The 14,210-nt window shown below is 41.4% G+C and overlaps 1 protein-coding gene across 1 annotated transcript; it reads left to right on the top strand.

Annotated features, from left to right (window-relative positions):
- The first annotated feature begins 4,161 nt into the window (after nucleotides 1-4,161).
- Nucleotides 4,162-5,092, top strand: LOC139452315 (uncharacterized). The gene has a single exon (XM_071233747.1). It carries the CDS (start codon nucleotides 4,162-4,164, stop codon nucleotides 4,963-4,965), a length of 804 nt encoding a protein of 267 aa, XP_071089848.1. The 3' UTR covers nucleotides 4,966-5,092.
- The last annotated feature ends 9,118 nt before the right edge of the window (nucleotides 5,093-14,210 follow it).

The following is a 14,210-nucleotide window of genomic DNA, read 5'->3' as shown; positions in this document are numbered from 1 at the left end:
ACTGCTAAGTGAAGGAAATATCCACCTGTGGCTTTGAACATGCAATATTACTCATCGTGCTGGTGTGTATAGAACCTACTTTTACAAAATTCCATACATCACAGCTCGGCCAAAGGCGTCAAGTTGCCCATATAGTTTATTCACCACGTTGTTGTGAACGTTGTATTTATCGACACCTTAACCTTAATTACATCTGTCATGGAAGAACAGGTCGTGAAAAAGCAAAACTGTTCATTGACGTGATGTAAGTCAACAGTCACTCACTCACTCACTCACTCACTCACTCACTCACACACTGTATATCAGTGGCTTTATATGAAAGATGCTGACTGAGATGTTGGCATAATAGTAACCTGACTCTGGTATTTGACTCTTCACTGTCAAAATGACACGCCACCTCTAGCAAATTTCCAGCATCAGCAAAACTGGTGACACCAGAAATTGCTTCTCACATTGTACCCTGGACCCACGGCTTTAACCACTACACTACCATGCTATCTATGTACCCTCAACGTCTACCATTACCTTCATCTCATAGAAAGGTAAACTGTATATTAAATATATGTTCTTTTGTCACTTGGGGATACACCGATTGTCGTTAAGGCGCAGACATGACATACGGCGCCTCAGACGACTGGGACATCCTCGCTGAATGAGGACACTACATTATCCAAACTACCGTTAGGTTTATACCATGTACTATTACTCAACGAAACATCGACGTGCATACCCTGAAACAGAATATCAAAAGTGATATGGGAAGATAGGTAATTTCTGAATGTGGACCGGAGGCCTTAACTAAACTCAAAATAAAGTTTAGATTTTGGCGAACTCAACTGTGGTACACACAAGGCAGACATTACAACATCGAAACGGGTACTGCACCCTGGTCCATTAAGTACAACAAATTGATATGAATACAAAATACAACACATGCTTAATCAATTTTGATTCCAAATTAAAAAAAACACAAATATATAAAAACTGAAAGTCAGGGCTGCACAGGTTAATAGCAAGGGCCGACACAGCTTTTTCTAACGAGGGTGCATTTCTAAATTGGCACTAAGTTCAGTAATCGTAAAAGCCCCCAACCGTATTCTACAATCAGTAACGAGGCAGGGTATTTGATTATTTGCGCAAGGAACTGGGTCCAAATATCCTACCTTTACACATGAACCAACAAATGAGCTCCTTATAGTGTTGTTACGCGTGTAAGTGTTATAGAACCTACGTGTTTAAGTTTTCCGTATGTGTAAGTGATTTGTGTGTTAGAAGGAGGTGGGGGAGAGGCGTTACTCACCGCTGCACATCCTCAATCCCCGCCCCTCTGGACCCGCGTAAGATTGCATGTAGGTGTACATGTCCTGACGTTGATCTTTACGATTCTGTTCACATAATATTCACTATCCACTCTGTCTAAATCGGACTTGTGTTGCTCCGAAAGATTAACCCGATATAGACTTTTTGTTTGTGTGTTGTTTAACGTCGCACTTATCAATATTCCAGCTATATCACGGCGATCTGTACATAATCGAGTCTGGACACTCCAGTGATTGGGATTGATCACATGCATCAAACAAGTCAGCCAGCCTGACCACCCGATCCCGTTAGTCGACTCTTACGACAAGCATAGTCGCCTTTTACGGCAAGTATGGGTTGCCGAAGACAGTGGTCTGAATCAGATAACATGATGATAAGTAACATGGTAAATTCGGTAGCGTATCTTAAATCTGGGATTGAGAGATTCCCCCGAACAGTGAAACCACGTCAGCCCGGACTCCGTTTATTAAACCAGTGGTCTTTGGTGTGATCAGTAGGTTTACCACCTCATCTCCCTTCTGGCAAAGATACAAAGTCTTCTCACAAGAAAATCTTTTCAATATGAAATGCCACATCGAGTTTATATAAGAAATCAATGCAGCGGTCATACAATTTCCGAGTCCCGTGATGAAATTCGAACCACGGAACATCTGATCCGAAGTCGGACGCTTTGTCCACATGACCAAAGAGGTTAACATGCCCTGCTGCACTAATGTCTGTTGAAAGGAGTATTTCCAAGAAATGGCATCAACACAAATACAATAAGAATCAATGCATGCCATGCCGTAACATGTAATGCGTGTTGCTATGACACAGTCGATGCAATTATATTGATCTGAAGAATCTAGTGGCAGTAGAAACGGTTACTGAAGGAAAACCCAAAATAGCTATTACATACAGGTAAGACAAAGTTTGTACATATTCAAGTATATAGCCACTTGGGATCCACGTAAGATTTGACCACCCCACAATCAGTGTGTGCGTGTTTACGTTTAACACCGTACTCAGCAATATTCAAGCCTATAAACCTCTGATGACGTCATCCTATTGTTAAGCACAATACAATAACCTGTTAGTAATACCTCCGCGATATCAAGTTTGAGATCATTAGGTCTATCTGGAATTTAGAGACCTCATATGAGGCCATTTGGAGTTACTGAAAGACCTATCCCAAATGCATTTAAATCAATCAAACATACTTGCTTTGCTACGCCCGGGTATGTGATTTTACGTTTTAGAAGAAAGATCTGATGAGTTGGGAAACAGATGAAATTTGGACTCGTGTTTCAAACGTACAATGTTCTAAAATCGGAGACAGGAAATGAAACTTTTTCATCATGGAATCGAACCTGCAACCTCACATACAGTCTTAAGTTTTAAAACCCACTGTTTTCCCACTCAGTAACCAAGGCATGTGATGAGACTTGGTTATTGCTGCACTTGGTTTTTTTTCTCTCGCGCGCTTTGATCTCATTCCCTTTCCATCGCGACACACTGTATTGTTTCACTACAAGTTTTTCTCGATGTTTTTTTTTTCCCTGTTATTTCTTGCATTAAGGGGGCTTATAAGCCAGATAAAGCACAACCCCGGTATTTTAGAGATTAATTCATTACAAATATAAAGTGACATGTAACTAAACGCATCATCATTGTAAGCCGAGTTTATTTCTAGTAATTGGTTAGATTTGTTTAAATCTTGCTGTTTAGATTATCTTTGCGACAGACGAACCCCGAGGTTCATCTGTCCTACCCAACACATCCGCGGTCTTTCTACAGGCATCCGATCTCGTCCTCGTACCTTAACCGTTACTATTTAACCGACAATCCAGCGATTAGTATTTTTATCATGATCAACGTTTCATGCCGTTCGGTGTTATGAGCCATGTCACCGAGGTCGCCTTATAGATTGCTGGGGACCAATTCTAACACATAATCCAGGTAGGCTTCAAAGTCAAGAAACGTTTAAAATGCTTTGACAATTGAAAGCTGAGTTCGTTGGTTTGAATGTTCTGAAAGTCTTAAAAGCTGAAATGGTCATTGTACTTTCAATTGAATATCCAAACATTCCACTGCATTTGTGTGTAGAACTCTCTGGCAACCTTGTTACTTTCGTGACAAACAGGAATAGCCCCAGGCAGACACCCACAAAACATTAGCTTGCCATTTTATTGTTAAGGGGAATCTCGGTCATTGCTTGCATAAATTTACATAAATACGAAATTCGTCACACATACACAGTACACGTGGGACCGAGTTAACTCAAACACAGAGTAAATAAGTGACGACCGTCAGCTTGTTTATCAATACGTGTTCAATAATCGATAAATGATAAATAAATAATTGAGTTCGTCTTATTGTTGTTACATTTAGTATTAACTACTTAACAAGATTACCGAATGTATAATGCGTATGATCTGTGCGCTACAAGGAAGCATACATGTATGTATGATCAATCCCTGTCCCTCCTGATTAACGCATATCGCATGTCGGTACACATTCCTTGAGTCGATCTTCCCCACTCACATGCATCTACATCGCCACCCCCACAGAGACTTGTAGGTGTGTTTCCTTCTACCTCATTTACCGTATTCACTGTGACCAGCCTGTAACACAGAGACAGAGAGTTTGTTTGCACCATACCCTTGCTCGCACCATACGTTAGCGCGCCATGTCATAAATGAATATCTGTTCAAAGCAGCGGAAAAATCTCACTCTTTCAAATATTCATACTGTTCTCGGTTTCAAATCCCATTTGGTTTGTACGTTCAAGACATTGTTTAATTGAATGATAATTCACTGCATTTTCTCCTTCAGGCGTGTTGACCCTTTTCACATAACTGAATGGCTCAACACGAAAGAAAAGGGAATGTGGAGATGTTAGAAGAATTGAGAATTCGCAGTTTAATGGCCTCTTACATGATGTTCGAACGGGCAACAAAATACGGAAAGTATGCAGTTTGGACACTGATTGTAGCTAGCATTGTCATGGGTGTGGCTGCTGCTAATCTATGTCAGTATCTCCCCGTGGGTGATAATGAACATTGGGTTCTCGTCTCTAAGATGGTCATAGGATTGGTCTCTGGATTTTCAGCTACCTTTGAAACTGGAAGAATCTTTCTTCTTGAATACTTGGACAAGAAAGAGAAACTCTATAACGAGACAGCGGCAGGTTGGCAAAAACTGGAGTTAGACATTCGTTTATTTCTGAACTATATCGACACAGCCGAGGTCATAGAGATTAGAGAGTTTACAAGTAAATGTATACAGCAGCGGGATGATGTATGCTCTAAGGCCAAACCAGAGGGAGATACTTATGACAACTATCATGATAATCCCGAAATACTGATAGAGAAGTATCGCAAAAAGCAATCTGTCATTGCGTGCATTGGAAAAGGACTCAAGGAGGACGAAAACGAGAAGAAGAACACAATTATAAAAGAGATGAAGAAATGGGCCTTTTTTATTGTGCTTGTTGTCCTTTTAGTCTCTATTGTCTTGTTCTGCAAAGACTGGTCATGTATTCGACTATCGATGAACGACGTACATCACTACTGGCTAGAAGTTCATTCCCCTTACACGCATGGGCACAACGTTACGCAACCCATGTGCATCCGGTTGGTCACCGTGCACGTGTGGAATGTGTGACACACTCATTAGAGGGGGAACAAACTTTTGACCAAAGGAGGACCCAGTTTAAGCTGAACTTGGTGGTGATAACAAGGAGAGACATTTTTGATATTCTGACGAAAAATGCTAATACACATGTTATTGTTTGTACTTGCTGATGTCTCATATTTAGATGTAGGAAAATATGAGTACTGGTGTGGCTTCTACATGTTTTGCGATGGTGTCAAGAGAATACACGATCCTAGAAAATGTTATTGCTGCCAAGGAGTTAGCTAAGTCGGCTAACAGAGCTCGTGGTGTTATTATCAGTAAATTTAAAACTATGGGCGGAATGGCATTTGAAGTTTATAATACTTTATATAGTAATTTCGTACAACCAATCTGGTCTTACGGGTCCGGAATCTGGGGTCTAAGAAAGTTTAGATGTTTAAATAACGTCCAGCACCGTGCATGCCGTTTTTTCTTGGGCGTCAGCTGTAAAACCCCTAACTTGGCTGTGAGGGGAGAGATGGGTTGGCTGTCTTCGCTTACCCTGCAGAGAATTGAAGTCATTAGGTTATGTAAGAAGTTGTCGATCGTTGAAGAAGACAGAATAGTTCATAAAATCGCTATGTGGTCCAAAAGAAGATGTAAATCCTAGATCGATATCACAAATATACTGCAGGTGTCAAATCAAGATTTTAAGACCATTAAAGAACATTTAATCCATATGGACTCTGTTACGTGGTTTAACGACCTGTGGAATAACCGGGGACTGGCCAACGGTAATAAGCTTCGTGCCTATAGGAAATTTAAAGTTAATCCCTGCACAGAACCATACGTTAAATTAATCAGAAGCAGACAACATAGAAGTAATCTTGCTAAATTGAGATGTGGTACTCTACCTCTTCAAATTGAATTAGGAAGATTTAGACGACCACAAATTCCTCTAGAGGAAAGAACATGTAACTATTGCAATCAAAATATCGTAGAAGACGAATTTCATTTCCTAATGAACTGCAGGCTATACTCAGATATCCGTTGTAACTTACTGATGTATGCTCACACCACCGACAATAATTTTCTCAGTTTAGCCAAAAATAATCAGTTTGTATACCTTATGCAAAACGAGGAGATACAACATTGCCTAGCTGCAACAGTGTCCCTGATCTTTCGACGACGTTTGGATGTAAGTATAATTATACTTTCAGTGAAACCCCGCCTTTATATATATATATAACACTAGTCAATAAACTACGTTTATAACAAGCACGCTTATAACGAACTGACCGATATAACGAACTTATTTTAGTCCCGACCATTTGTTGTATCAATGATGCATATATGCTTATAACGAACTGCGGTTTATACGAACGATTACAGTCCATCAGGTCCAAACCGCGCTGCCCGTCTTTGATCTGGACCTGTGTTTGACACAGCTGCAAATTCTAGTCGATCACGTGTCTGTGATCGTGGAACATGGCACTAATCAATGTCGTTCGCACCCACGTATATCAGTTCCACAGGTCTAATGCGTGGCCTTGAAGCAGAATGTATTTCGTTGGCTTCCGTCAACTTCCATTGATGCACAATTCTTATGTATATTGGTCAGACTACGTGATAACATTGCTCTTTATATAGAGAGAATCCATTGGTGGATTAACATACTGTTTGTGTTATCGAGGGGTTAAGTTTGAAGTGATCTTTTCACGAGCGGCGGATGAAGCGAAACCTGTTCAGGGCCTCACCACTGCCGTTAATATGGCATCCGAGATCGGAGACCGCCTCCGTGGTCTTGTGGTGGAGCGCCTACCCCGACCACATCATACCAAAATAAAAGATGGAACTTGTTGTTACACGGCCTGGTTCTCTGCATTAAGGGGCTAAAACAAGGACTGGTCGGCTCGGAGTCAGTATGCTGTGTCTGAGTGGGGTATTCGTGCTAAACTACGCTATGTTATCTCAGTGGGCCAGAGAAAACTAAAATTGTAATCTAGCTAAAGTCGGGATTCTAATTTGATGAAACTGCAAATGTTAGCATTTAATGCTAAGAGCTTTACCGTAAATATAAATATGGGATTAAGTAATTTATAAAGCATATAAGAACAAGTGTCTTGAAGGAACAAAATTCTGAAGGCAATATTTGTGATAAAAAACGTTAAAACCTGCTCGTATTCCGGAAACTACCGAAAGTTAATGAGCTGAATTGTCCTCACGTGACGTGACGTCATAGTGGCGAGTTGAGTTGCAGACGATCACTCTTTCTGTGTAGCGTTTGGTAGATTACTAGCGTTCGCTATGGCATCACCTGAAAATGCCATGGACGAAACGTTGAATTTTCGCTCATTGACCTTACACATATTCGTCCATATTGATATGAGCCAGTGGTTAGTCAAAATAGTCTTAAACAACAGCGAGGAAAGCGAGGAAGATCTACCGGGTGAAGAAAATCAGTCTGATGCCTACACGGAAAGTCCAGGGGATACACTAGAAGTGTAGAAGTGATGCAGGTCTCAGACGTTTACCACTTCGGTGAAACCCACGAGTACGGGCATGGTGCTGACAAACCTAGAAAGATAATCGGGGCGAACCGGGATTTGAACCCACAATCATAGGTTTCTGGCGTGCCCAAGGGACGCAACTCTGCACAGCGAAAGACGGCGCCTTAGACGACTGGGCCACCCGGTGCCCCCAACTCTTATTTAGATAGATAGTTAATATCTGATAATTTAAATCTCACGTGCTGTAATATCGGTCGTTGTTAAACAATAATCTAATCTTCTGTTTTCTTTAACGACACTAGTTGTGTTGCGGTGCTTGCTGGATATAATACAATTATCACTGATCCCCCTTTTCGTACCTGGTGAGCTAACAATGCCCAAGATAACCATGAGTTGGTGCTTTCGACACGTTGCTCTTTGGTTTATTCAAAGAACAATACTTTTACATATTATGCCAACCCATTTCTGATGTCCTTCACCATTATTGCTCCAGCGCTATAGGACTCACATATAATGCCAACGTGTTTGTAGTGACTCCCATAACAGCACGAAACAACCATGGAGTTATATTTACTTATCAAACAACACTTTAACAACTTCACAATTTCGAATTTCGATATACATGAGGTGAGGTGAAATGGGGTTTAACGTCGCGTCCAAGATTATTGCACTTATATAACGACGTGCATGCACGTGTGTGTGTGTGTGTGTGGATGCTTGTACTAGTCCGGATTGATGCCGTTTATAGTGCTAGCACACTGAGATACCATGCCGCAGTTTAACATGTATACCCCACTCAGACACAGTATACTGACTCCGAGCCGACCAGTCCTTGTTTTAGCCCCTTAATGCCGAGCGCCAGACAGGGAAACAACATGTACCATCTTTCAACGTCTTTGGGTATGACACAGCCAGAGGATAGACCTTGTTGTGATATAGGAATAGTCAATGCGTTTCTTTTTCTGCAGCTAGTATTTGTTTGCTCCTGAAAAAATATATCCAATACAGCCCATGCAAGCCTATGATATTTTGCAAGTCTGAAAATGAAGAGAGTCTCTTTGCTCCTTTTTCTTATATTTTTATCCTATCATCAACAGTCATTGTAACCAACTGATACACGGGTAAGTAACACGTCAGAGTTGATCCTCTCCGTTGTTCAACCATTTTGCTAATATCATATCATCAACAGTCATTGTGACCAACCGATACACAGGTAAGTAACACGTCAGAGTTTATTTATGATAAACTGCAACATGACTTCTCAGTAGGATAGCACTATAAAATCGTCCGCACTATTAAAAGCAGGCACCGACACGTGTATGCCCGCTATATAAATGCAATAATCTTGGACGCGTCGTTAAACCCCATTTCACCTCATTTTATGGGAGTGTGTCTTTTTATTCTGTGAAACCTCTTTAACCCAGAAGCACCGTCTTGGGAGCGACTACGTACTGTTTGAGGCTTCAACATATGTATGCATTTACATGTGCAAAAGAACAGTTCTCAACAGCAGAGATTCGTTGAATATCACTTGGTTTTAAATAACAGGGCTTCACTCCTAATGCACATACTTTTCTCAGTAATAGCCGGGTATCCGTTTTTTCGGGGTCAAAACTTACAATACAATGAGTACACGTCAAACCGTTGAAACAAAATCAATAAAGGCTGTCGCGGGAGTTAGTGTTAGGTAGATTTAGTTGCTCTGGTAGAGCCAGGTGCAGTAAAATGTTAGCATTGTAAATACCTACGATAAAATGTAGAGTATACCCCTGTTGATTACAAACTTACATGTCAGACCTTGAACCAGAAACTAACATGCACTCATGAAGTGTGTGTACCCGTGTAAGCAGGCTGTAACGTGTCCCAATTGTCAATTAACGCATTGTCACCAACTCTCCCCCTCCCCCCCCCCGCACACCCACCCCTACTCCCCCAACCCCCAACATATGGTGACTTTAAGACAAGACTGAACGTATATCATAAACAGATCATGTCATATCGCAACATGGTATAATGATGTAATCTGCACACCAGTGCACTCCAGACAAATTTACCGAAGCAGAAGCTTTGTAGCCCAAACTTGCAGGTAAGTCAGCTACAAAACGTGTTTATATCAAAGTACATAATATTATATTATATTTGAGGCAACTAAACTAGGATTTAACCATAACAAATTCAGTGTCTGTTTATGTGTGTGAGTCTGTCTGTCAGTGTCCGTCTGTGTGTGCGAGTGTGTCTGTCAGAGTGTCTGTGTGTGTCTGTCAGTGTGTGAGTGCGTCTGTCAGTGTCCGTCTGTGTGTGTGTGTGAGTGCGTCTGTCAGAGTGTCTGTCACTGTCCGTCTGTGTGTGTGTGAGTGTGTCTGTCAGAGTGTCTGCGTGTGTCTGTCAGTGTGTGTGTGTGTAAGTGTGTCTGTCAATGTTTATGTGAGTGTGCCTGTCAGTGTGTATGTGTGTGTATCTGTGTGATTCTGTCAGTGTGTATGTGGGTGTGGCTGTGTGCATGTGTGTGTCTGTCGATGTGTGTCCATGTGTGTCTGTGTGTATTTCTGTCAGTGTAGGGTATGTGTGTGTTTATCATTGTGTGTGTGATTGTGTGTTTCTGTGTTTTGTTTAACTCCGCATTCAGCAACGTGCACTGTGTGTAAAACTGTCTGGTAATCGTGGGTCAATGCTTTGGTGACAAACAGGAATAGCTCATGGCAGACAACTCGAATAGAGAACCTTCAGAACAAAACATTTTACTCGTAGGGGCAAACCTAGATACATAATCGGGGCGAAACTCTGATTTCAACCTACGGCCATCCGATCCACAGGTTGGTCACACGTCAGAGTTGAATCAGTCAGACGTTCTGCATCCATTCAGTTAATATTCTCCCAGTGAATAGCCATTGTGACCACCCGATCAACTTTTAGTCTAACAACAAGCATTGGAGCTCAAACTAGGACCTAAATTCATTTCATCCGAGACACTATTACAAATCAAATTCTGAATTTATGAAAGGAAAATCACAAATATCTCCAGGAAAACGGCAACAGTGACACTGACGTATCATGATGATAACATGATTAGATAAGAACTAAAATCTAGATCTCAGGACCCTGTTAATAAGGACATTACCGTCCAAATGAAGACCGTGTTATCGTATCTTGTTATGAAAATATGTTACATATATATAGTAACCTCACTTTGCAGGGGCGGTCGGGTAGCCTAGTGGTTAAAGCGTTCGCTTGTCACGCCGAAGACCCGGGTTCGATTCCCGACATGGGTACAATGTGTGAAGCCCATTTCTGGTGTCCCCCGCCGTGATATTGCTGGAATATTGCTAAAAGCAGCGTAAAACCATACTCACTCACTCACTCACTCACTCACTCACTCACTTTGCAACCACACTGCAAGGTATTAAAGGTTATTGTGTTTAAGCACAGGGGCATGTCAATAGCTCACACAGTGGATTATAATTAGTGAGTGAACTCAAATAAGGATTAATGAGTCTCCATGATCATGTAAGGTTTGTTTACTTCATCATAATCGGCGACAAAAACTTTTCCATATACAATAGAGATTGATTGTACGATTCTGACTACATCATGAGTATGTGTTATGAATCACTATCAAATAGTGATGATACCAGGTGTTCGCGAAAAAGGTGGGCGTATCCTGCCCCATCAGTGGCACCAGTCACAAACACACGCAAAGGCAAGTCAAGTGTTCACCTTAAAAAAAACCCACAGACATCGGACATCATTTTTGTCAGTGAAACGTAAATTTTGGAAATGTCCTCCACATGTCTATCATAAAAAAACAACTTTTGAAGGCTTTACTGAGGCCTTAAATGGTGTAACCTTGATCAAACAAGACACTTGCAGTGACCTGTGAACAAGTTATCAATGACATGCGCATTTAAATACTGAGGACGTCTAACAACTTCATTGCGAAATGACAAATGCATTTGTGAATGTCGAGTTTATTCCCAATATCGCAGTTTATCATGGTATTTGGTAGGGGATATGAGGTATACATTTCCTTGAGTCAATCGTTTACTTACGTCTCCTCTCATCTACATCCCCAACCCACACCAATATACCCCGAAAGAATAATCAGGTTTAGATTGGTTGACAATTAAATAATATATATAGTAGTAATGCTATTATTCAGTAAATAAGTTATTCAGTAGCATATATTTAGTTCGGCGTTGACAGAGTTAAATAGTATTTTCACATGATTTAACACTAAATGCTATATCAAGTTACATCGAGGTTATGCAAGAGTTCAATGCATATTGAAACGGGCTGTCCCATGCACGGGGTACGATGACACGATGTGTTATCTACTAAGTCACCAAGCCCTGACGACGCGTTCTTTTATGTCGCCTGTTTCGACAAACATAGGTTGCTGGGGACAAATTCTAGCCCGGAATCCCCACGGGTTTCCAAGCCAGTAAACGTTTCAAATGCGTCGATAAAGCCACCATGTCGCCGCGTCTTAGTGTGATAGGTTTGTATATCCTGAAAGAATTGAGTGCTGAAGGATATTATTAACACGGTCATTGTACCTGTGATTAGATATCCAAAACTTAACTGCATTTGTATGTAGAGGGCGGTCGGGTAGCCTAGTGGTTAAAGTGTTCGGTCGTCACGCCGAGGACCCAGATGCGATTCCCAACATGGGTACAATGTGTGACGCCCATTTCTGTCACGCCGAAGACCCGGGTTCGATTCCCAACATGGGTATAATGTGTGAAACCCATTTCTGGTGTCACCCGCCGTGATATTGCTGGAATATTGCTAAAAACGGCGTATAACCATACTCACCCACTCAATTGTATGTAGAACTCTCTGGTAACCGTTGTGCCAAGTAAGACCTAAAAGTTGACCGCTGGAATTATAATTGTGATTACGATTAAATGTCACTGCATTTGTGTCCGGCAACCGTGCCAAACAGGAATAGTACCGCCGCTGTCAATGCTGATGGTGGTCATAGCTGATACTGACTTGTGAACTGACAAATGCCCCATGCCCCTTTCACTCTGAGATGACGTTGAGAGAGGACATGTGTGGACACTGTCATGATGACTTCATGTTTCATGGACATCAATATGTTGTCCTCTTGCTATTACGATCTGTGTTTGCGCTTATCTTGTGTGACATGAAAGCGGTAGTGTTATGAACAAATAAACAACTGAGTGAGTTGGGTTGAACGCCGCTTTGAAGAGTATTCCAATTACTACACGGCGTATCCAATTAATGTTGCAGAAAGCCCGAAGTGAATGCAGGTTTCAGACGTTTACCAATTTGGTGAAACCCTAGAGAATTGGTATGGTGCTGACAACATAATCTGGGCGACCCGGGATTCGAAGCCACAATCATAGGTTTCTGGCGAGCCCAAGGGACGAAACTCTGCCACCCGTGCCCTCTTATTATCCCAAAGCATTCGGCATTGATATACTATCCATAATGTTGTAATGGAAACCTATTACCTTGTTACATCCATGTTTGCTTCTTGTTCAACATGTTCAACCCTGCTCTGAGCAAATATTCCATCTAAATGACGATGACCTGTACCGAGTATGAACTAGATAATCAAGTGATTGATGTGATGTCATATATAACCCAATTAGCGTTTGTGCGCAATCAAACTTTATGATGTAAAGTGAAACCTTGTTAATCAGGATGTTACCTTCCCGGTGAAATCGTCCGGACTAACACATTTCCGGATTAATAAATCTGGGGTATTTAGTAATGATATACGCTCCCAGCAATTTTCATCCAAAAAAACAAAGTTTCCGAATAAACGGGTTCCTGATTGACGGGGTTAAACTGTATATCAATCAAGCATTTAAACACACCACACACCCCTCCCTAAGTAAAGCATGGATATTACGCTGACTAATCAACGGTTATAACTGAGGCAAATCTGGGTTTCGAACCCGCGAGTAGCAGATCCTGTTAGTTACGTGACTCCTTCAATGTACTTTTAACAACTGGGCCAACGGTGCTCACTTTGTTCTCCATACATTATTAACGGATAACGTATTAACGATATAGAACTATGTGCACACACACGGATATAGCCTACAATAATATTATTCTATTAGAGTCAATGACAAATACATAAGATACGTAACTATCCTCTTCACACTGCACAACCGATATATTCGCCAATTAGAGCCACATATAAACACAAATAGAACTATTTGATGTGGTTTGATCAATCATTTAAGGAACTGGCTTTGGCGCGATGGTGATCCTTGAATGAAGATAGTGTTGTTCTCTGATGTAACGACAACACTTTAACCATATAGTTGTAATTGCAGAAGAACGAACGAACGAAACAAAATGGAATCGACAAATACCATTTACAGGATCCCCAATAGTCAAGGGTATGAAATCTCTGTTCCATGTCGTTTCTGAAGTGACGTCACCGCCACTTCTGCTCCTATCTCTGACTAAGGATAGATTATTTGATTAGACGGCTGTCTTTTGTTCTCGTCCATTTAGGCAAGTATATACTAGGTGAGGTGAGGGTTTATTTGGCGTCAGGGGATCGAATCACCGACCTTGCGCTCTCCGCAGACGCTCAATCCACCAAACCACAGAGTCGGAGGCCACAGAATCCCACTGGGAGACACGATTGCAGTGTTTGGGACCTATTGTGTCAGGGAATCCGTACACGGAGACAAGCATGAGGTTGGGTCCTATTTAGTCACGCAATCCCTACGAGGTGACGAGCAAAGTCAAATGTCATTGGTTGATCATATGTCTGATAACATTATTTGGAATAAT

This window comes from Haliotis cracherodii, unplaced genomic scaffold (assembly GCF_022045235.1).
Source record: "Haliotis cracherodii isolate W230 unplaced genomic scaffold, xgHalCrac1.p SCAF_9, whole genome shotgun sequence".
In the NCBI taxonomy this organism is placed as follows: domain Eukaryota; kingdom Metazoa; phylum Mollusca; class Gastropoda; order Lepetellida; family Haliotidae; genus Haliotis; species Haliotis cracherodii.
This window is presented reverse-complemented; position numbering and strand designations above follow the sequence as displayed.